The sequence below is a fragment of the Lissotriton vulgaris genome, chromosome 3_1 (genome assembly GCF_964263255.1).
Source record: "Lissotriton vulgaris chromosome 3_1, aLisVul1.2, whole genome shotgun sequence".
NCBI lineage: Eukaryota > Metazoa > Chordata > Amphibia > Caudata > Salamandridae > Lissotriton > Lissotriton vulgaris.
The window spans coordinates 253868869-253893452 of NC_141689.1; the positions used below are offsets into that span (position 1 = coordinate 253868869).

Here is a 24584-nt window from a genome sequence, read left to right on the forward strand (position 1 = left end):
GTATAGAAATAAGGTATAGTGACCACTTGGCAGCACTGTATTGTTACCTAATTTCAATAAAACTAGTATGATTCAGAGGGTTGGAACAGAGCCATGGAAACCTGTGTGATTTGGAATAGTTAGTAAACGTGTAGGAGGTCTGAGGGAAGCAATGTGTCTCGAAGGAGAGGTAAAAGGATAAGTGTTAAATGTAGTTAATGGGAGGAATCAAACTATGAACAAGACCAAGGAAGATGATGGGAGCGAAAAAGGAATCAGTGTGATAGTTTAAGATGATTATTAACTTCACCAATTAACTTTGTGTGTTAGAATTGGGGAAGAAATCTGAATGAAATCAAAAGTATTTAAAAACGGATGAAAATGGTGTTAACAAGACAATTATAGTAAACATTTGTGCTTCGATATGTGTAATGTGCTTTTCAGCGTTACAAATACCGCAAGTTGGCAGAAACCCAATATAAACAGTCTTTTTAAGTTTGTTCATTTTACCTTTGGCAGCATTTAATAGGGCTCAGTGCAAGCTGCTTATTTACCCATTTTAACAGAGTAGTTTTTTATTAAGACTACTTGGTGAAGTTTTCTGTTGCATGGATATGAACTGTCGATCAGTATGAAATGAAGCAACACTAGCATCTTTTCACTATATAAAAGAACATACAATGGACTTTGACAATGAATTGTTTTACTTCTGCTTGGTGACGTGCTCCCGCGTGACCATGAGCTCAGCTGCCATCCACACACCAACAATGCACAGCATTGTGGATTTTAGGAAGTAGAAGTTAGTGTAGCTTTGTGAAGGATGAGCTGTTTGTTTGCTGGCTGGTGAAGTGGTGTTTTCTGAGGTGGAAATTCCCGCTAGTCACTCTTGTTACTTTGATGGAAATCATGGCTAGTAAATCCGCAAGCACCGCTGACGTCATAGGTCATCAGAAGCAATCTGTACCTCTGTTTATGTATGTAGGGAAAGATGATGTGTATATAACCCAATAACTTCTGAACTGGTTGCATTAAGCTTGAAGATAAGGGCCCGTATTACTTAATTTGCACGTTGTCCTTATTAGTGCCATGGTGTACCTTTAAACTGGTGCGCCGGGTGCAAACTGGGACAATGCTCCCTATTACTTGCACACTAGTGAAAAGCAGACCTGCTGTTTGACCTGGCCGGTCCTTGTTTCTCTGTGGGCAACACCACATCCTGCTTAGCAAAGGGGTAGGGAGACCCCACCCGCAGGCAGTTGTATAGAATAGTATAGGATAGTATAACTTTATTTCGATTAGTTAAATAACCATAAAAGTGAATTGACATGATCACATGTATAATAACATTTCCATGAATAAAACCACAAAAGAGCACAGGACCATAATAATTGGTTAAATACAGTTTGCGATTCTCAATTTCATTAGTGTCCGTAAGCTGCATACCCTAATTCAGGATCTACCTAAAATGCCGTGTGCCATAACCACCTCGTACAATGAGTCCCAGCACTCCCGTCATAGGAAAAGCTACAAGCTAAAACCCTAATCAAAATTTTTAAAACCTATTACACTGTTGTTCAATGCAGTTCTAGATAAAAGAAAAAATGCGAACTCTGATAAAACCTACCTCACAATGCAAAATCCAATGAACAAGTGTGATCATTACTAACGAAGGTTTCAGACCAAAATAAAACATCCTAAAATAGATGAACGATGTAATGTGAAAAAAAGGAAAAGAAAAACACCTAACTAGAATATTATAAAGTAAAACTCTTACAAAATATTACATAATAAAATGGTCATAATAAAATCTCCAATATAAACAGTTGGGAATGACCATAGCAGAAAGAAATGTCAAGAGTCACAGAAAACAGAGGCTCCACAAATTATTATATTATTATATCTGATTTTGTAGAGCGCTCAGCTACCCGTAGGTTTCCCGGCGCTAAAAATGTTGGCCTCATGCTCCACGTCAGTGAAATTAATCAATCTGCTATTAATGGAGCAACTTGTCCTTCAATACCAGGCCCAATTTAGATATCTTGACCAAGCAAACACGATTTGTTCACGTTTCAGATCTAAGAATGCATAGTGCTGCAGAGCAATGATTAAATCCTAAAAGGCGACATTGGGATAATCCACTTTGAGCGAGGTAAATGGTATATTGGACAAAAGAACAAAAAGTGAGTCTTAGTTTCCTTAACCAAAGGGCAGAAAGAACACTCCTCTGCTTGACCGTTTACACCTCTCCATCTCACGGTTCAATGAGTTAAAATTAAGGATATCCGTTCTAAAGCGGAAGAATAATATTTTGGCTTTATGGGGGGTAATCTTATCCATGTAGTGCTCAAACTCTGAAAGATATTTTTGGGATAAAACCGGTCTCACACCCTCGGACAAGCATCCCGCCATGTTTCAGATACAATGTGCTCCCAGTAGATCCTCTTAATCTGAACAGCCATGATACTGCCCACGTTTCTGGGTGTTCCCACAGTTCAGACATATGCAAACTACAGCTAAGATCCTTGACCACCTTTAACCAAGACGAGGAGCAGTTTTTATCTTGTGCAATCAACTCTTTCTGCACTCTCCTGTATGAAACCAGTTCTGGGGTGGACCAGACGGTGATCCAATGTTTTATATTCCTTAGATAAACCATGTGATCAACCCTGTGTAGATCCAGGTCCCATCTCAATGTTATCAGTGGAGTACTGCTTGGTAAGTTGAGTCGAGACCTTCAGTATTCTGTATGGACCAACGAGGTTCATATCAAAGACCCAAATTTCAGCCGAGCACAGAGCTCCACCCAACGCAACTCCTCTATATACCTCTAATATCAGAGATAGAGCCATACTGGAAGTACATCTAGACTTTTTTTAAATGGCTGACGATCGATGTTGCAACAGAGACGTAGTAAGTGACTGCACCCCGTACCTGAGAGGGTCCAGGAGAGCCTCTTTGTCTGCTCCAGAGTACTGCCGTCAGCCAGCGCATTAACAATGCACCACTTTTTTTGTGGTGCACGGTCAGTGTGCCTCTGCGCCTGCATCCCTAATATGACGCAGAGGCCAAAATTCCTCATTTACACTGGAGCCCGTCCCCATGCAAAAGAGGGAACACCTCTCAAGATAGCTACTAATATATTATTCTACAACCATGTTGACCTGGGGCTCCCAAAGCAGATGTACATGCTTGTGAAACCCGCTTTCCACGCCGACACGCCCCTCAACCCCCCCCCACCCGCCCTCCGGACATTGTATGTAATGTAACCCCGGGATTTTAGTCCCTTCACTGCATGCAATACTGGGTCAAGGCTCTGTGCTTGGAGCCCATGCATGTGTTTCTTCAGGACTTGTTTAATTACCCCCACCTTGTCAGCGGTTCCACATCGGTTTGTAGGAGTGGTCTGCCCCCCCCCCTAAATTTCCCCCATCACCTCCACCACCCCAAGCTTTAATTACCATTGCCTTACCATGGTATCAGCATGTCTTTTTCTCATGCCCACAATGAATGGGCATTAGCAATAGGTTGGAAACCACATTTGTATAATGTGTTTGAAAGGTCCTTTGCCAAATTATTTTAAGAAACTGCACACTTGTTTTCTTTTATGTAGACCAGTGCGAGTTGATATTTTTTATCATTAGGGAGTCGAACCCCATGGAAAAGCTAGGTATACTATCCGAGAATATTGCATCTGTGGATCTGGATTGCCACCAGATATGTTTCAGGTGCCCAGACTTCAGTGTTCCACGCTATGCTTTTAAACAGTCTTCCAACATGATGTGGGTTCTAGTTCTAAATTCGTTTGAATTTAGGCGAAGAGAATTTTCCACATGGAAAAATGTTTCTGCCACAGAAGAACAAGAAAACCTTTCAAGAAAAGGTGATTTTCATTTTTTTCTCCAACATGTCAATCTACACCTACAGGTTTTCTATCTAAAGACACTCTGCAGGAGTGCAAACCATGAGTAAAAGGCCAGCTCGAAATCTGATTTCTGAATGCACTCCTTAGTATTAATCTTTTATTTTTTCCTTTTTTAAATGTATTTAAGAATCTCTGGCCTGGTGTACAAAAACATTTTGCAGCTGCAACACCTGCTAATCGCAATCACAGGATTTACAAACGCAAACATTATTTTTGCTTTTTACAAAATCCCTTTTCCATGTCGGAAGTCTTTCTGAATCACAAGATATTTTGCAGCCCAGTCCAAATTGCAAATAGAAGGGTGTGTGAAAGGGTCCTCCCTCTCCTGTTTGTGTTTCGGAGAGGAATGTGTCGATAATTGGTCACTGCAGTTAGGTCGCAACCATTGTCAAGATACCAGGAGGGGTGTTACCTGATTTGCAAAGAGGGAGCTGCCCCAGCGATACATTTTCCATTTTGGCAGTTGTGACTGTGGCTTAAGGGCAGCAAGCAGCTGCCCAGAGAACACCCCCCCCTCATATCTGCTTTGCCTAATATCTTCGCACATGACACTTGTGGTTTTTTTTTTTTTTTTTTTTTTTAAGCTGCATTTGTACCTGTACTGATCACCGGCTGCATTATTAAATAGGTACTGCAAATGCAGTTACCGAGGTATGCTGTCCCGTGCACACCTCAATCCCTGCATTTGTAACCAATCAAAGGGGGTAGCAAACCATGACCCCGTTATGCGACCCCCCCCCCCCCCCCCCCCCCCGAAACTACAATTAACGAAGCGACCTGTTGGTCCATAGGATGCATTGCAAATTGCATTCCAATTTGCAAACCAGTGGGTATAAGCTGCATATCCCTAGTTTGCAAATGGGAATAGACCATCGGGAAAACACACAAGGCGATCGGGATGTTGCACATTGGCAAAACATCCACCCCCAGTCACAGATCTGGGTTTAATCCATTGTTATTTTGCTCACCACGCCACCCCAGTTCAGACATGGCCATATGCAAATCAGTCTTGACCCTGTGCATCATGGGAACAGTCCAGCCCAAACTACCAAACCATGTCTTCCCTGGACCAGAATCAAGCATCCTAGGACAGGTTTCTGGCTATCAGCAAAATAAAGATGGATTAAACCCAGATCTGTGACTGGGGGTGAATGTTTTGCCAATGTGCAACATTCCGTCCATCATCTTGTGTGTTTTTAATGGTTCATCAGGCCCATGGCTTCCATTATTCTGTTCGATGTTTCACTAGACGACCTCAATGGTATTTATAGCTTGCTATTGGGCGTCTCAAGTGTCCCGCACATCAGACATGAGTAATAGTAGTGGGCCTACTGTCACCCCAGGATTGACGTGTTGGGGAAGTAAAAGATAGATCCTGGTTTAGAAGCGCACCTAGAACCACCTGATCGCTATGTGCTAGTTTAATTTCGCAAGGGCTATGGATTTTTGCTAAGACTGTTGCAAAATATGGGAATTGCAATGAAGAAATGCTATCGGGCTAGCGCTGGCTTGCTGACAAATAAAGTGACTGTGGGGCTCGGTCAGCTACCTAGAACGGTATACTAACCTAGCCCTCAGAAGTTGAAAATAGCAAAAAATATTGCTTCTTAAGAAGGATACGACATCTCAGGAGTTGGTGAAGGAAAATGTAGTTTATTTTAAAGTCTTATTTCTTTCATTTAAATAATCCAGCTCCTATGCCGTTCCCAGTGTTGTGGAATTTTGTAAAATATGTACTTGCCCAAGGGACGAAATGCTTAAGAAATCTATTTGACTTGCATAAAATTCCACTTCTCCCATTACATAGACATACGCCAGTTTCTCTTTATGAATATTTCAGTTTTAGTACAGAGAAGCACAACATATGATAGGACCAACCTTGAACATATAGCTCTACTGACGTTTCTAAGCAATTCTCTCTTATCTCCAAGCATAGCAGTATTCAATTAAACCATATAGTGAGAGAATAAAACTGCTATAGCTACAACTTCCCATTCTCCTCCTCACTCTTCTCTCTCTCCCCACGAACTTAGTTCGTATTTGTAACAGTCCTTTATCTTCTTCTGCATCTCAAACATATGCTTTTAGGACAATCTGCTTATATACTGTCAGTAAAACATTCTTAGGGCTCTTAGTCTAGGTGGACTTCTCGCCTCCCTCCATATACTTCAGAACCAGTGCCAAATAGTCACACATTTGTGTGTGTCCTTAGTTATATGACTGACAATATCTCGGCCTCCATAGTGTCCCATATTCTCCAGCACGACACGCAGAGGGTAGGGCTGGTTTGTCGTTTCTGTTGTCTGGCTGATGTTACCCTGGCTATCAGATACATTTGATAGACCACCTCCAATGCCCCAGGAGTGAACCTTCTCCTACTGCGCCACACAACGTTGCAGAATTGTAGTAGCCAGGTGTGCTGCTGTTGGGACTGCCATTGATGGCAGCCAGCACTTCATTCTAGTTCAAAGCCATGATCGGACACTCCAAGACAAATACTTTTTTAATGTACTGAGACTTAGATTTTTCATTAAATTTCAAAAATGATTACAACTTTTGTTTGTCTTGTAATTCTAGTAATTTTGATTTCATTTTCATCCAATAGTTTTCCTTGGTTTCAAAGATAAGTAAATGTTTCTGTTCTGATCCATTGGCCATACATACATATGTACCTCTTCTAGTATGGTGACTTTGTATAGCACCCTCCTCAGAAGTAGTCTGCTAATTCTGGCCTTTCTTCATCCCAGCAACAACGTTGCGGTTCTTCCCCCTGCCCGCCCCACATCGTCTACTCTCCCCAGCCTGGCACTTTACTCCCTGAACCTAATAAAATGCAACCTCCTCCATTCTTTTCTCACATTTGCATCCTCAAAACGTTGCTGCAGAAAGTAAATCAGTATTTATGGCATTCTTCTTAAAGATTGATCTACATTCAAACATTGATTACCCTAACGTTCTCCATTCCATCTGTTGCATTCAAATTCAACCAAGCACTGACACTCACATTTACCCAATCCTTGTGCTCAATGACTTGGTTATCCGTGTTCCCTCTCCATTCTCTCTCTCCTCTCTCTCTCTCTCCACATATACCCGGAGAGATCCCCCATCCACTGCTTGGTGTGGGCCTTTTTTGATAAATCAGTGAAATAATAAATTATATGTATTTGGCATAACTTTCCTTGTTATGCTTACGGTGCTGCTACTCCATACACTGGAACTGTTTCCTCCTTCCTCTTTTTGATGCAATTCAAAAGTTTCCTGGATGTAGTACAATATCGTTTTATAGCGGCGGTGGTTAACATCTAGCTACTCTGCCCTATCCATGTGATGATTTCCAAGTTCAATTGAAACTGTTTTGAAAATCTTCCTTTTTTCCTTTTAGTTTCTTTTCTATAGCTTTAGCTCCTCTGCAACCCTTGTCCTCGTTATGTTTAAACTACTGAGCAGGAATATAGATTTGACCTATCCTAGTATCTCTCAAACACGGTAGCATGGAAATTGTCAAGATTCATCACGGTACCACCTCTCTCCTCTTACTTTACCTCCTTCTTATTCCTGTTACTTCATCCTTTCTTCTGTTTAGCACCCCTTAGCCTCTGCCCTCTCCTAATCTTTCTTCTCTCTCCCTGGAAGGTAGATACCTAAAAACAGCTACTCACAACATACTACCACCCTGACAGGTGTGATACATGGGGTTGGCAGAAAACCCCTCCTTCTAAAAGGCTCTTCATGTTGCTTAACTTGCCTTCCATCACTCTGTGCTTTGTGGTAACCTTGGGGTAGCATACAATGCGTCACCAAAATATTATTCCTTACATTCTTAAAGTCTCTGACATTGAAAGTTGTTTTTTTCTTTAGTTGGTCTCTTTGCATGAGTGTATACATGTCATTGACTTTCTTCACAACTACTTTGTATCTAGTGCCTCATGGCCCTATCCCTCCCATTTAACCCCAAGGCACATTGCAAGTTGTCTTTTGTCTTCTGCTTTCTCTTCGTCTTAATATCTTCTGGTTGTTGCTTGCTTGCCTCTCAACTCTTAATGTTTTTATTAATGTTTATATTTTTTAATTCATGCCTTCCACTCCATCAGATTGTTAGTTCAACCTCCCATACAACCTATCGCCCCCTACACAAAATTAGATCAATTTCTTTTTGAAATATATTCACCTGTGTACTTTTCTGCCACATGAGTTAGTGAATCGGATCCAGTTTCACAGACTGAATATATTTCTGCATTCATTCTTCAAAAGGATTACTTTATGGTTTGTCAAGTTAAAAGCTCATTGTGAATCATGGACTTAGCTCTGCCTTTAAGCGATTTGTAAGTAATTGCGTCACGTGTAACCTCGCTCACTAGTCTGTTGAGAACCACCTCCAAATAAGGACCTCATTACAACTGACCCACAAATACAGAAATGGGAGCTTGCATCTGAATTGTAGTAATGATGAGTTTTGTGATGGTTGCTGAACAATTAAAATGTTTCTTTTTCGCTATGTGCTAGGAAAGACCTGCCAAAAAGTGAAACATTAACTGTTCGCAATAATGAATAACATCAGTGATTTGATGTGCAAAATCAGATTGTACATGTTATGCCTCATTTCAAGCATGAGAAGGCAGAATGGTGCACTAATTGTACACCAGGTAAAGTGCGCACCCAGAATATCCCTATTTAGTAGGGGGCATATGTAGGAAGCCGTTTGCGAATCGCAAAGGGCATTTTTGGTATGTATGGGCCACATAGCAAAATAAGGAATCACAAAAATTGTGATTCCTTATTTTGCTCAAGCATTTTAGGAATCGCAATTTTGCTTTGGACACCCTGACACCCTTGGAATTGCGATTCTCAAATTGTGATTTTCTCATAGAAAATGGCAATTTGAGAATGTATCCCCATTCGTTTCTATGGGCCCCTTGGCCCATAGGAATGAATGGGACACTCATTCCTTAATTGCGATTCGCAATTTGCTAATCGCAATTACGGAATTTTAGCAATTCACAAACAAATTGCGAATTTTTACCTACATTCCATTTTGCAATTCTCAAAAAGCGATTCCTTAAATATCGCTATTTGAGAATCGCAAAATGGAAATTACCTACATATGCCCCTAGGTGTATAAATACCACATAAGATAGGGATTGATTTGTAATGTGTGGGTGCAGGCACCAGTGGCTCCAGTAAACATCTATTCAGAAAAGGGGGTGGTGATGGACAGAGTATCTGAATTTAGCAGAACACTCCTACCCAGTCAACAGATCAGGGCTTGATCCATCACTGTTTTTTTAGCTCCCTGCACCATCCCAGCTCAGAACCTGGCTACATGCAAATTAGTCTGTCCCTGGCCCAGTGCATCATGGGAACAGGGCAGACCAAACTACCAAGCCAATTCTTTTACTGGAAAGGAAACAAGCTTCCGGGTACCGGTTTCTGGCATTACAGCCGTCTTCGGCCCGGCTTGCTTGAATCCTGATGGTGCAGTGAGCAAGGGACTCATGTCTGAGCATACCCTTCCACTCTTATGGTGGACAAAGCGATTCAGAAAAGGGGGTGGTGATGGTCCAGTCCAATATGATGCCCAACAACCTGTGATTTGGGGACTTCATTCAACCCCTTCACTGCGGCGGCTATTCCGCCGCAGTGCTAAGGGGGTGGGGCGGCCGCGCGGCGGGTCCATACTGGTGACGGAACCGCTCCGTCACCAGCCGCGGTTGCGCTGTGCTCATGACGAAGCGGTTCTGTCACTGCCCTGCCCGCTCAATGGAACGCTCAGCGAAGGCGCGGAATCCGCGCCGCGCAGGCGTGCCGAGCGGGCTTTGACGGAACCGCTCCGTCATCAGCACGGCGCGACCGCTGCTGGTGACGGAGCGGTTCCGTCACCAGCAGGGGAGGCGTTAAGACTGTTATGATGGACTCACTTTGCCAGTGGCAGGGAGCCGAGTTAATATCAGCTGTGGGTGGTCTTTCTTGAATTCCACACTTGTTCAGAGGTTTCTTACGTGAAGGATGTGGGCTGCACCTAAAGCACCCCCTTGAGCATGTTTTGTATAACAGCTGATGGACTGCTTCTGTCAGAGGAGTGGGAAGGAAGGAAGTAAACAGCCGAGTGGAACGTTGAAAGACAACAAGTGTCTGGGGCCTGGAGGATTTGTATTGCTTCAGAGCTGCACGTCCACTTTCCTCAACTCTTAAATGCAGCTTCATGATAAGAAACTTCGTGATAACAATTTCAACAGTAAACACGCGGCTCTCGCTTTTTGCACAGACTTATCAGGTTGGCCATCAACTGATGCAATTTACAAACTGCTTTTTATTTTCTGAGTGCTTGACTAATACCTCCACGTGGTGCACTAAAGCGGTCTGTCGGATGACCAAGGTCCCTTGGAAACGGTGTGGGCCCCGTGCAATGTTTCATCGGTCACAACAGCCTTTATCTAACCAACCCTGCTCTGCAGAACACCGAGCAAAGCCACTTCCTTCTCCAGGCTTGCAATAATGCTATCTGCTGTCTTGCTCTAATGACTTCCTTCCCGTCTAATTCTCTGTAAATTGGAACGCGTAGCCCAGTACTGAACTCTACAGCAGAGAGAAAAGCATGATGTGCAAACTCGGGCGCAGATATCTCTGTGGCCTGCCCTGTAGGCAGGAGCAGATCAGTTGGAGCAGGGATTGGAGGTGGCTCCAGGGAGGTGGAGCTGGAGGGGGAGGGTTGGGGGGAGAGTTGCCCTCACAGGCCCAATTATCACTTGCGGTTTGTTTATAAATTATAATAACGCAGAATCTAAACAGTCAGTGAAATAGAAGAGGCCGTCAGTGAAATAGAAGAGAGACTGCAGTTAAGAGCTGCTTTTGCATATGTAGCTGGGACCAATAGCATCTTGTTAAAACATGGCAGAGGGCAGGGCCCAATTGCATAAAACCAGGATCGCCATGAATGACTCACACTGATCATCCATCGTGGCAATAAGATCAGTGATACAAGTTTCTGCGAGTGGTGCAAAATCACTGTGCACAAAAGGTAAATGGTCTTAATTCATAGCGAGGCACGGACCATAACGACCTTGAGAGGATGTCATAGGCTAAGAATCATTGAAACTCTGTCCCCGCTTTAGCACACTGTAGAAGTTTCACTATATAATTAACAGCATGAACTTTCAGAAAGCTTTAACGTGTGAGCAAATGTCGTGAATTATGTATACATTGTGTTAATTGCAGAAAATGATCAGTATTCATTTTTTTCCTTGGCAAAATATTTTCACTCCTGCCAATTTGACGCCAAATAAACATGGTAGTCCTAGTATGAATGTATAAATGACTTTTTTTTTTTATTTTTTTTTTTTTTTTTGCGAAATCTCTATTAGAATTTAAAAATCTAATTTCTGTCAGTGACAATTGTTGTTAATGTTGTATGTTATAATTCGGGTGCATTGGAATCCATGTTTACATGGTTTGTTGTTTGTGTCTTAGGCGGCTGCAGCTGGTCTTGGCTATGTTGGCGTGTACGTCATCAACTCTTACCGGAACTATGACCACTTCCTTGAAGACAAATACACCATGATCCCCGCCGTGATTATCATAAGCATTGCGGTTGTGATGTTCATCATCGGCTTGATTGGGTGCTGTGCCACAATTAAGGAATCACGGGTTGGACTGGGATTGGTAAGTATCACCATCACTTACTGTAGATGCAACACATCCGGGTGCAGGTACCTCCAAAGAGTGAACAGATTTGTTAAGTGCAGTTCGCTATAAGCAGGGCAACAGGAATTATGCGATTTTGCAGCTGTGGTGTCTGCCGCATTTACCATTTACCATTTAATAGATTATCTGATACATGAACTTCAGATTTAAAAAAAACAAAACAAATTGTTTCTAGCTCAAACCGATCAAACGTTACTAAAAACATGGAAACACGTGTTGGTGCACAATGGAATGCCCTTCCCAGCTCTTGACTGCTCACTTTTCTGTTGGTTAGTGCTATTTTTCGGTATTCAACTGGTACTAATAAGGTGAAACTTATGCAGAGACTGTGTTAACAAGTGTACAAATTTTTTTTAAAAAAAGAAAGTTATACTTTTGCATAGTCCTGTCGTTTCTGATTTCCGGGAGAGGTCTTGTTTATTCATAGACCGTATACATTAGGAATAAAGACCCAATTCTACTTTTACTGAGCAGAAAGTAATCCCTTGCATGTCTGAGATCTGTGCAAGCACTTAGAGCCAAAGATATAGAAAAGCCTCCCTACTACAAATATATAGCATTATTTACAGCAATTTTTGGGTCCTTAACCTAAACATCAATTCTATTTTCAGCTGATAGAAATCCATTGGGTTGGGGATATATTTATACTTGGATGTATACTATTTTGTATAATTTACAAGTGTACAGCAATCCCCTAAATGCCAGAATCCTATAAATATTATAGAAGGAAATCTAAGTTACATAGATACCAATTATTTAAAACCTATAAAGTAGCCCTGTCACCTCATAAAATGGTGGTCTTTATACATTTTTTTGTTGACAGACAGACGTCCGAGTCAGTTGCCGAAGTTACTCTTCTGTCTAGTTTGAAGATGACTCAGTGAGTTGAGCATTCGCCGCTGATAAATGCAGAGATCTGATCATCATGACTTAATAATTGTAGCAAGGACCACTCAATCTTCTTTCCATCAGAGTTTGGTAAATTTACAGTGCTTAGGAATGGAAGAATTGCACTATGAAGCACTACGTAAAGGATAAGATTTTTTCTTTTTCTTATCTACCGAACTCCATCCAAACCTAATCGCAGTATTCTAAAACTTGGACCAGAAGATTCTTTTAATCATAACCCACACCTAGGCAGTTGTATGAATGCAGCAGTTGGGGGCAGAGGTAGATTTTTTTTTTTTATTAATTCAAATCGTCTTTATTAACATACAAGGGAGAACAATACAAAAAAAACAAGGTTACAAAGCTGACTATCAAGTAAAGGCACATCACGAAAATAAAAGCATTCTAAAATGGTTCCAATGTGCGACGATAGCCTAAAAGAGTGAGGGGGAGACCATGCTGCACTGAGGTGAGGAAGCAGCGACAGCTCAGAATGTAAAAAATACTTTCTTACTCCGTAGAGGTAGTTTTTGTGGGCCAATTCATCTGACTGCCCAAAAGGGCATTTCAATGTCTTATTGAGTTGCCTGCAGGGTTCATGGGATGTGCTTAGGCTTCACTAATCTAGACTGGGCTCATGCTTATGATTAAAATTACTTTGACTACGAAAATCTTGAATTGTACTTTTGTGTTGTAAATCCTAATCTAGGGGTCTTAGGGCAGTTTGATCTTATGGGATATTACCCTGAGTAATAATTTTTCCCAACTGTCTCATGTCCACAGTACTGGTGCATTTCAAATTAATAAGCCATGAGGCTCCACTTAGTCGCTTCACACTGTCTGCGTAAGAAGGGTGAGAAGTCCAGGCTTACTCCTGCAAGTGGAAGGACACAGAAGCTCATATTGATTGTGACACTTTAAATAGATTTAATAACTTGAATGTCTAGACAGTCTTTTACTTGATAAAAATGATGTTTAGTAAGTTATTTACCACGATACCATTTATGATGAGAAAAGACACGCAGAAGCATCTAGCAGCTCCTGTGCCAGTGTTAAAGCATCAAGGCACCTAGTGTCTTTTCATAAAGATCAAGATTGTGTGACCGGATACAAATCGAGATACCAATACCTAGGCTTTACTGTGATGTAGATGCCATGGTACCAATAGATTCTCCCTAAAACATAGTCTGTCCTAGATTAAAAGGGGATATACATACAAATTCAAAATAGCAAGTCCCAGAAACTCCCCCACCCAAACAACAAGGTTTCCCCTTTTAAGAAAAGTCTTCAGTTTTTCCCAGTGCTATTCTGGTTCAGTTGATATCTAGTCATCGGTCTAGTTGACTGTCTTATAGTTGGCCTTAAGTCAACGTGAAAGATTTAGATAGAGAGCAGCCATTGGTTTTTGAAGTGGCAGCTCTAGTTGGTGTGTTAGCATATCTGCTGGCCATGCGAGAGGGTGTTAGCAGGCTCTTCAGAATCCAGAGGTGTATTCTTCTAGAGATAGTTACTGATATTTCCTAAAGAATCAGTGGAATAATTTATATGGAACTTTAGAGAAGGTCTGGTATATTAAGGAAGATGGTAACTAGATGTTTAGCCCAGCGCTAGGTGCACTCGAAGGCGCTAGTAATCACTAATTTTGATGGTAATTAAATGTAAGAGCACTTAAGTTAAGCAGTCCATGATGCAGTTTCTTACAGGTGGCCTTTTCTTAATCTACTAGTACAAACCCCTATAGGCAGTTCATATAAAACTTCTTCATAGTTCTAATCTATCATTACCCTCCATCTGCATGTTGACCACAGTAATAACATGGATGACTAACAAATTGTTAAAAATATAACCATATCAAATTTTTAAGGTATGTAAAGTCAGCAGTCTTAATTTAATCAAAGCTATCTGGAATATTGTAGGTTTTGCTAAACTCCTTGTATTTGCTTTACGTAATTTAAGGTAATTCCTTTGAGAAATGAAGCTCACATCTGATTTAGTCAGCTACAGTTATTCAGATACACCCATATGATTCTGACTAATTATCTGTCCTCGTACAGTGATTGGAATTTAGGCCAACGCTCCTGCATTATGATTCTTGTGGTTACTAGTTTTGCAATGTATACCAGACTTGTAAACTAATTTAAGAGGCAGCTAAAGTAAGTATTCAGAAAGAAGTTCCTTATTTTTCAGTATACATTTGAGGTTTGCAGAGGATTATGGGTAAAAACTTTGGGGGTATCCACGCAAGTCACACCTCCCGGGACTCTCCTGAGTGACTAGTTTAAAAAAAAAATGTAGGTGCCCCCATGGCAATACCAGCTCATTTTGTGATCAATCATTTTGATGTGTCCAGAATATGCGTTTTGAGCTCTACCTTGCCGTGGGTAATTGGCCCACTCACACAAGTGTGGTTCCATTTTTATCTGGAAACCTGGAGGTGCACTAGGTGGTAGGACCGGTGATCCCACAACTTCCCCACACAAAAATGTGAGGAAAATGTGAAAAAAAACAATTCCAGCTAAATTTGATGTTTACCGGGTAAGAAAACATGGTGGATGGGGGGCGCTAGAGGGCGCACGAGCTGAATGGCCGCACCTTAGTGAGGCTCCGGCTGCCTGGCATTCTCATCCTGCTGTAATCCTTTCAAATCTGCGCCCACCCGCCTGAAAAGCGCCTGGGAGAGGGGTATAGTGCTGCTGCCCACTCTGTCCGAGTTTGGGGACCCTACGACCTGCGGTTGCTGAGATAGAGCGGGCTGCAGCCGCAGCGGAGGCGCGCTCTGGTTGGGACCTCACAGACGGCGGCCTTGGAATTCACGCGACGCCCGGATCGCCAAGTGGCGTGTAGGCCGTATGCTGGCGGTCGCGCCGGAACTGGACGCAATGGCGATCACTGGCGGATATCAGGGAGCCACCGGCAAGCCACATAGTGCGAAAACGGGTTGATGCCCTGCGGCGACTCTTGAACTCCGGCAGTACCGGACTTATAGGCGAGGCACCGGAGTACCGCTATATATCACTGCTGTGCCGGCATGCGGAAGCCGAACAACCGGCAGCCCAAGCTACAATTTGAGCCTGCGACGCAGAAGAAGGCGACCAGGCAAACGGGGGATGTCGCTCAGCCTAGAAGTCCGGCGGCGGAGGTGACCCCCACGGTCCCGGATATCGCCACGATGCTGCAGGAGATGCGACAGGGCTTTGCCACGGTGGTGGACAAGGTGGACAGGCTGTCCGCCAGAATGGACGGCATCGTCCAGAAAATGGACATACATGAGGAGCGATTGACCGAGGCGGAACGTCGAATCTCTGAAAACGAGGATGCCACGACATCGCAGGCTTCACAGCTTTCCCGCATGGACAATGTGCTCAGGGTGATAGCCGCCAAAAATGAGGAGTTAGAAGCGAGGAGCAGGCGGAACAACATACGGGTCACGGGCATTCCGGAGTAGACCAACACGGGGAGAATGGAGCTCTACATCGAAAAACTTCTCACGGTCGGCGAGGAGGCCCTCTCGAAACAATTCATTGTGGAACGGGCCCATCGTTCACTTGGGCCCCAACCACAGCCTGGTGCCCCGCCGAGGGCCATCATTGCGCGCCTGCTCAACTATCGAGACCGGGATGCGGCGCTGCGAGCGGCCAGGGCGAACCAAAACCTTGCCTATGAAGGAGTGTCTTTCTCTATCTACCCTGATTTTACCCCGGTGGTCCAAGAGCAACGACGGAAATTTCTGGCTGTAAAGAGGAAGCTAAGAGGCCTGAATATTGACTATGCGCTTTTGTACCCAGCCAAGCTGCGGGTGACTCACCAGGGCACGCAACACTTCTTTTTGAACCCACAGCAAGTCGAGGACTACCTTAAAACTTTGCCTAAACGAGACCGGAGAGCTGCAAATGCGGACGGCGGACACGAATCTGGGTCGGAATGAATGATATTTGCGTTGATACACCCTTCTCTGGTCTGAGACGATTGATGCCTTGATGTGGGACGATTGCGGCTAGCCCCTGGGGGGGCTCAGGTCGGGTGGAACTGCAGGTGGCAATGTATGCCAGGCCCCCATCCCCATGCTCCCTCTCCCGCCTGGACAGAGACGGTAAGAGTGGATGAGAGCGGAGGGAGGAGGACTGGGGGTGGACGACGGTGCACCTCTGATGACCCCAAACAGGTATACCCCGCAGACCTTGCATATTGCACTTTTGGTGTTCTACTGTTGTGGGCTTTCTAGGGGAGGGGGGAGGGAGAGGGGTGCTGGCAAGTTGGGGGTGCTTCAGTGGGAGGGGGGTGGGAAGAGGTGGATTCGAAATGCGGGTGCTGCATCTGGGGTGGACTGGAGTACAGCAACGGCACTGCGTGATTGGGGTCTACGACCTAGGTTGCTTGCTATGTTTGGGACTGTTCTTTACCTAGTCCTACTGTTGAGGTGTGTTGGGGAGGGTGGGGAAGGGGAACTTGTCGGATGCCTTGCTAATGTTTGGGGCATGTCGGATGAGCTGTTTACTAGACGATTGTATCTACGCCTCAGTGGAGGGGGGACCTGGGATTGTTCTGACTTAACAGTTTGGTTTCTTAGCATGTGCACTACTACTTATTAGAACACCTACCTGCTTAGAGGTGAGGTGGAGCATTGGAGATAATACAGAGGGTGGGACTATTGGCCGCAGAGAGTGTTCAGAAAGGCTGCCACACGACGTGCATGCTGACGGAAGCATGGATTGTCCTTTCATATTGTGGGGGGTCTTGATTTTTCATTTATACCGTAGACTGCAAATATGGGAGACACTTGCCTGAATGTACTCACGTGGAACGTGAGGGGATTGGGAGATCATAGAAAGAGGAGGCACATTCTGGGGTATCTGGACCGCCACAAAATACACATAGCCTTTCTACAGGAAACACACTTTGCACCTAACAGACCGCATGCGTTTGGTAGCAGGTGGGCCTCATGCGCTGCGTTCTCTTCATATTCCTCTTATGCACGGGGCACGGTGATTCTGGTTAAAAGATCTACGCCCTTTTATATGGCTGGCTCAAACGGATGCACAGGGGAGATACTGTTTGGTGTGGGGCAGATTGGGGCGCATGACAGTGACCCTTGCCTGCTGCTATGGGCCTAACGTGGATGACCCACATTACTTTGAAACTCTGTGGGCTGCAATAGTGGAGACGGGATCACAACACATTCTATGGGGCGGAGATTTTAATGTGGCCATTAACCCGACTTTGGACCGCTCACACCAGGCCCTGCATCACTACACGAAAGGGTGGGAGGTACTGCGTGCCATTGTAGAGGAAAATCACCTCATAGACGCATGGCGCGCACACTGTGGGCCGAAGGGGGAGGGCTTACTTCACTGCGCAGGCAAAATCTTGGGCTAGGCTTGACTATTTTTTTCTAACAGCTCACCTCTATGCCTCACTGACGTGTGCGCGGCACCTCCCCAGGACATATTCTGATCATGCCCCGGTTCATATTGCCCTGAAAGGGACGGAATTGGGCCCCCCTGCTACAGCATGGCGTATGCAGCCTTCGATGCTTTTAGATGAGGCGTTTCGGGAAGAGCTCTGGGAGGAATGTTTAGATTTTTTTAAACGCAATAAGGACTCTGTGCGGGATGTTGAGACCATATGGGATGCAGTTAAAGTTACGCTACGAGGCTTCTGCATTGCGAAAGGCTCAGGAGTCCTTAAGGCTATACTGAATCGACTGAAGGCCCTAGAGGCTAGGCTGGGGCGAGCGGAAGAGGCCCTCCGTGTACACCCGGATGGGGACACCCTTGCTGAGATACGAGATTTGATAACTGAATACTCAGATGAGGCTGCGCGCGAGGTGAAGTTCAGGCACAAGTATTGGGTGGCACGAAGGTATGGGGAAGGTGAGAGGCCTTGGAAGGCTTTAGCTACTACAGTTAGGCTTATGCGAACGCCCACTGTCATCCTAGAGTTGGAAACTGCTGAGGGGCTGCTGCTCAGAGATACCACTCAGATACTGAATGAATTTGTTCATCATTATAGCACATTGTACACCTCAGTTAGGGCAGAGAGACTGTCCTTAGACGACTACCTAACTGATGTGACGCTGGGGAGGTTAAGTGATTCTCAGAGAGCCTTCTTGAGCGCCCCGTTCGAGCTAGATGAAGTCCGGGAAGCCATCATGAGCATGCAGTCAGGTAAAGCTACGGGGCTCGATGGCATCCCCATTGAATTTCATAAAACATACATAGACTTCATGGCCCCGGTACTGCGGGAAGTGTACGAAGATGCCTTGGAAGTGGGTCACCTCCCCGCTTCCATGAGAACTGCGCTCATTATCTCCCTGCTTAAGCCCGGGAAACCTGCTTCGCACTGCGATTCTTATAGGCCCCTCTCGTTGCTGACATGTGATGTGAAGATTCTTGCTAAACTCATCGCCACGCGCATAAGTCTTCTGTTGCCAACCTTATCCTTCCCGACCAGGCTGGCTTTGTCCCGGGCAGGGCGACATCCCACAACCTTCGCACCTTCTCAGTGTATGACTCGGTCCATGAGGACTTGCCCATGGCAGCCATCTTCCTAGACGCCACTAAAGCGTTTGACTCGCTGGAGTGGGATTATGTCTTTGGAGTGCTGGGACGCATGGGTTTTCCAGCGATTTTCGTTTCATGGATAAGGCTGTTGTATACGCGCCCTACGGCCAGGGTCCTTGTTAATGGGCAGCTTTCCCCAGAATTCACTATCTCCAGGGGGACTAGGCAGGGGTGCCCCCTATCCCCCCTCCTCTTTGCCATGGCCACAGAACCTCTCGCTGCTAAGTTGCGACAACACCATAAGGATGGTGCACTGCGATGCTTTCAGAGGCAGATCCTCATCTCCATGTATGCAGATGACATCACGCTATATGTTCGGCACCCGGGCGATAATTTACACCCATTGCTTAGGGAATTTATTAGGTTCGGGGCCCTCTCAGGAGTACAAATCAATTGGTCCAAGTCTTGCATTTTCCCCCTCACTGCTTCCACCCGTGCATTCCCACTTGATTATCCACTTACATGGTGTGAAGGGGACTTTAAGTACCTGGGTATTCACATTGAGAAAGATAGGGAGGCGCTCATGTGGGCTAATTATGGTACGGCAATAGATAAGGTCAGTGATCATGTCTCCAGATGGATAACACTTCCCCTCTCTATGGCGGGGAGGGCCTCCCTTGTTAAGATGGTTGTGCTCCCTAAATTGCTTTATTTGTTCCTCAACATACCCTTCTATCCTGGTGCACATTTTTTTAAGCGGCTTCGCTCAGAAATGCTCAAATTGGTATGGGGGGGGAAGACACCCAGGCTCCGTTGGGAGGTGCTGACCAGGCCTTATGCTCAGGGCGGGTTTGGAGTGCCTGATTTTGAACTGTATTTCCGGGCAGCCCAGGCACACTTCGCCTATTTTTGGGTGAGACAGCCTAGGTACATGCCTCAGCTGGCAGCTGAACATTGGCTAGCACACCCCACGCCAATAGAGGGAGCACTGTACACCATTGTGGAGGGGAGGGATAAGACCCCCAACACGCTGTCTAGCACAGTCACGGCTTGGTTGCGTATTAGTGAGATGTTGGGCCTGCAGTTGCTTTACGCCCCCCTCCTTCCCCTGGCATATCACCCACAACTGCCGCTACTGCAGGAAACAGGCTTTCAGAAATTGTTGACAAATTCATGTACGCACGTGGGGGGATTTATATCGCACCAAAGACCACTTATATGAGGGGATACAACCGACACCACTAGAGATCTTTTACTACATGCGATTGAGACATGGACTGCAGGCGATTACGCCGGATTTCCCACACGAGCCCCCTGTACTGCTCCCATTGCAGCACATACTACAATTTGAGAACCCCTGCAAACTTGTCTACACTATATAGGTCGATCCGTGCAAATGTAGAGTACACTGAGCTCACTGCAAGGGCGAAATGGGATGAGGAACTACCTGTACCCCTTACTGATAAACAGTGGTCGTTTTGCTTACAGCAGACGGAACGCATCTCCTCTAGCAGCAGGTACAGGATCATTCATTACAAATTCGTGCATAGGTTGTATTATACGCCGGCACGCTTGCACAAATTCAGGCTGCGGGATAATGATACCTGTGACAGATGTGGGACTCCTGGGGCTGATTTTCTGCACCTTGCTTGGGGCTGTACACGGGTATATCAATACTGGGACCAGGTGTTTCGGGCACTTTCCACAATGATAAACATGACGGTAACACCCTCCCCTGTAATGGCTCTGTTAGGGTATGTCGAGCCTCTGCAGGCGGCCCACCGCAAGTATGTGGCGATGGCTCTGTTGTTGGCCAAACGCAGAGTCGCTTGTAGATGGGGACGGGGAAGGGCACCTAAGTGTAAAGAGTGGATGGGTGACCTGGTGTATTGCCAGGAACAACTACACACGTATGCTGCACTGCTGCCTCCCTCCTCCAGGCCCACGGATATCTGGGCCCCGCTACAATGCTATTTGATAACAGATTCTCCACTTGTTGATGATGCATGAGATAGAATTGTTGTGCCGATGTATTGTTGGGACAGCCCTGGGGGGATGTAGAGATGTTCCGGAGTCTTAAGTGAAGCCCGTGACCCGATATAGCACTTTATTCCTTCTGTGTTGTTTGTCCATGCCCCGCTGCCCTTGCTGTCCCCATCCTACTGTGAATTGTCTGTCCACCGGCCGCTCGGCTGCCACGTGGGATCCACCCCTACTGTGAATGATGTATTGCACATGCTTAGGTTTTTGTTCTGTTCTCTTAGTTCATCAACAAAATGACAAAAGTGAGACAAATTGATGTGCTTTTAATATCTATGTACTGTTAATGAATTGATGCGCCGTTCTACAGCACTGCATATGGTGACTCTTGATTGACTACTCTGCTGTCATTGATAATCTGCACTATAGCAGCCGGCCTCCAGGTTGTGGCGGAATGCTGTGTACACTTAACGGTACTTAATAAACGTCTTGCAAAAAAAAAAACATGGTGGATCCCTGCTAGCCACACCTCCTTGGACTCCCCTGGCTGTCTGTTTTTCAGAAATATCTGGGATTGGTAGGTTTCCCCTAAATGGCTGCCGAACTCAGTACCTAAAACTCATGTGCCCCCTTGCAAAACCAGATTGTTTTGTGATAGATAGGAGGCATCTGCGTTTCTGGTCCCGGGCTCGACGGCCATCTAGGCAAACCCATTCATTTCTGAAAATTAGACACCCGGGAGAGTCCAGGGAGGTATGGCTTGCGTGGACCCCCCCAATGTTTTCCCTGCAAACCTCAAATTTAGCTAAACAAAACATTTTCCTCACAGTTCTGGATGGAATCACCGCAGTGGCAGAAATGTCCTACCACTCAGGGTTCCCCTCAGTCCCCCCCGAGTAAAATTATACCTCCCTTGTTGCAAATGGCCTGTGACTGGGTAATGCCAAAAGCATATGCATTGAGGGTATAGCACAGCGAACTCCAGGGAGGTTTGACTTGCGTGGATTCCCCCAAAGTTTTCCTACTCAGAATCTCCTGCAAACCTCAAATTTAGCTGAAAGAAATCTAATTTGTCTCTCATTCCTGTGTGGGATCACCGGGCTAGTACTAATTTCCTGCCACCCAGCATTCCCCTAGGTCTCCCGTTAAAAATGGTACCTCCGGGTAGGCCAAGCACCTGCGACAGACAAGGGGCTAAAACCTATTGTGGAGACATCAAAATGATCTATCACTAAACAACCTGGGTTTGCTAGGGGGGCACATGCGTTTTTGGTCCTGGGCTCGATGACTATCTAGGGAAACTTACCAAACACAGCAATATATATATATATCTCTTAGAGTTTGCTGTGCTATACCCTCCATCCCTATTTTTTTGCCTGTTCCCAGTCGCAGGCCCTCGGCCACCCACACAAGTGAGGTATTTTACTCCGGACACAGACCCAAGTGTCTAAATTTTAGTAATGTCTGGGTTCGGTAGGTTTTTTTAGTTGGGTCTTAAGCCCAGGACCAAAAACGCAGTTCGGCCATTTGCAAAAACGGGTAGTTTTGTGGTAGATATTTAATGTTTTGGGCCCTTCCCTGGTGCAGGTACTTGGCCCACCCACACAAGGGAAGTACCATTTGTATCGGGAGACCTGGGGAACACTGGGTGATAGGACTGTGATCCCTCAACTTTCCCACACAGAAATGAGAGAAAAATGAGCTTTTTCTTTTCGCCGCTAAATTTATGGTTTGCAGGGGACACCTCCGGGTGTCTAGTTTTTTGGAAATGTCTGGGATTTGTAGGTTTCCCTAGGTTGCCGCCGAGCCTGGGATCACAAACACAGTTGACTCGCTCACAAAACAAGATATTTTTGTAATCCATAATTTTGAAGTCTCCACAGTACATTTTGGGCCAGCCCCTGTTGCGGGAACACTGCTTACCCTCACAAGTGAGGTGCCATTTTTATCAGGGGACTTTCGAGAACACTGGGTGGCTGGACGTTTGTAGCTCCCCGCAGATTCTAGAGCTTTCCATCCCAGAAATGTTTCGTTTTTTTTTTTTAATTTTTTTTTTTTTTACACAAAGCTTGAGGTTTACAAGGGATATTGGGTAACCAAACCTAGGAAGAGCCACACAAGTCCACCTATCTTGGATTTCCTTGAATGCCTAGTTTTCAAAAATGTATAGGTAGGTTTGCTAGGTTTCCTTAGGTACCGGCTGAGCTAGGGTCCAAAATCCACAGTTAGGCACATTGCAAAAAAGAATCAGTTTTCACTGGAAAAATGTGAAGTGTCCACATTGTGTGTTGGGCCGTTTCCTGTTGCTGGCACTAGGCATACCCACACAAGTGAGGAAGCATTTTTATTGGGAGCCTATGTGGAACACATAATAGTAGAAGTGTTATTACCAATTTACATTCTTTGCATTTCTGCCTTCCAAATGTAAGACAATTTGTAAAAAAGTACATTTGAAAAATGACATCTAATTCACATGCTTGTGTGGGTAACCACAGTTTTGAAGATGTACAAATAACCACTGCTTCTAAACTCTCTATTTTGTTCCCATTTTGAAAATATATGGGTTTCCTTGTTATCTGTTTTCACTTTTTATATTTTCTTAATTAAATTGCTATACAGCCAGTACAAAAGGAAAAACCATTTCAAGACACAGCTCAGTTATTGGCTCTGTGTTACTCAGGTTTTTAGTGAACCTACAAGTCCTATATATCCCAACAACCAGAAAGGCCCAGCAGGTGTAATGGTATATTGCTTTAAAAAATTTCATACTTAGGAGAAGTTACAGGTGAAAACATTGGCACAATGGCTGTTTTTTTCAACTCCATTTAAATATTTTTTATTATCAACGGTTAGTTTTTATTAAAAAAAACCTTGAAGGATCTACATAAATGACCCCTTTCTAAATTCAGCATATTGTCTAGTTTTCAGAAAACTAGACACCCGAGAGAGTCCAGGGAGGTATGGCTTGTGTGGATCCCCCAATGTTTTCCCCAGTAAACCTCCTATGTAGCTAAACATAAATCAAATTTTCCTAACTATTCTGGATGGAATCACTGCAGTGGCACAAATGTCCTACCACTCGGCGTTCCCCTCAGTCTCCAGAGTAAAATTATACCTCCCTTATGTGGGTGTGCCAATGGCCTGTGACTGGGAAAGGCCAAAAACATATCCATTGAGGGTATTGCTGAATTCAGAATTGTCTAGTTTTCAGAAATGTATAGCTTTCCGGTATCCATTTATTGCTTCTATACCCACTAACTGGAAGGAGGTTGAAAGCACAAAAAATAGCAAAAATAGCCTATGTCCCAGTAAAATGCCAAAACTGTGAAATAAATTTTCTGACAAAAGTCTGCCTGTCCCTGAAAGCTGAGAAGATGGTGATTTCAGCATCACAAATAGTTTGTTGATACCATTTGCAGGGAAAAACCAGACCCTTTCTTCTGCATCACTTTTCCCCCCATTTTTTTACAAAAAAAACATTTAGCTGTATTTTGGCTAATTTCTGGGTCCCCTCCATGGCAATCCACAACGCCGGAGTACCTTTATAATCCTTAAGATGTTGGAAGAAAAGGACGCAAATTGGGTGTGAATACTTTGTGGAGAAAAAGTTAAAGGGG

The 24584-nt window shown here is 44.6% G+C and overlaps 1 protein-coding gene across 1 annotated transcript in view; it reads left to right on the plus strand.

The window, feature by feature from the left end:
• LOC147726289 (tetraspanin-36-like) overlaps positions 1-24584 on the plus strand; it is a 94543-nt gene that overhangs the window by 35637 nt on the left and 34322 nt on the right. Inside the window, exon 2 of the mRNA XM_086960379.1 lies at positions 11366-11557. Within this exon, the coding sequence (XP_086816505.1) occupies positions 11366-11557 (192 nt within the window). The remainder of the gene's footprint in view (positions 1-11365; positions 11558-24584) is intronic.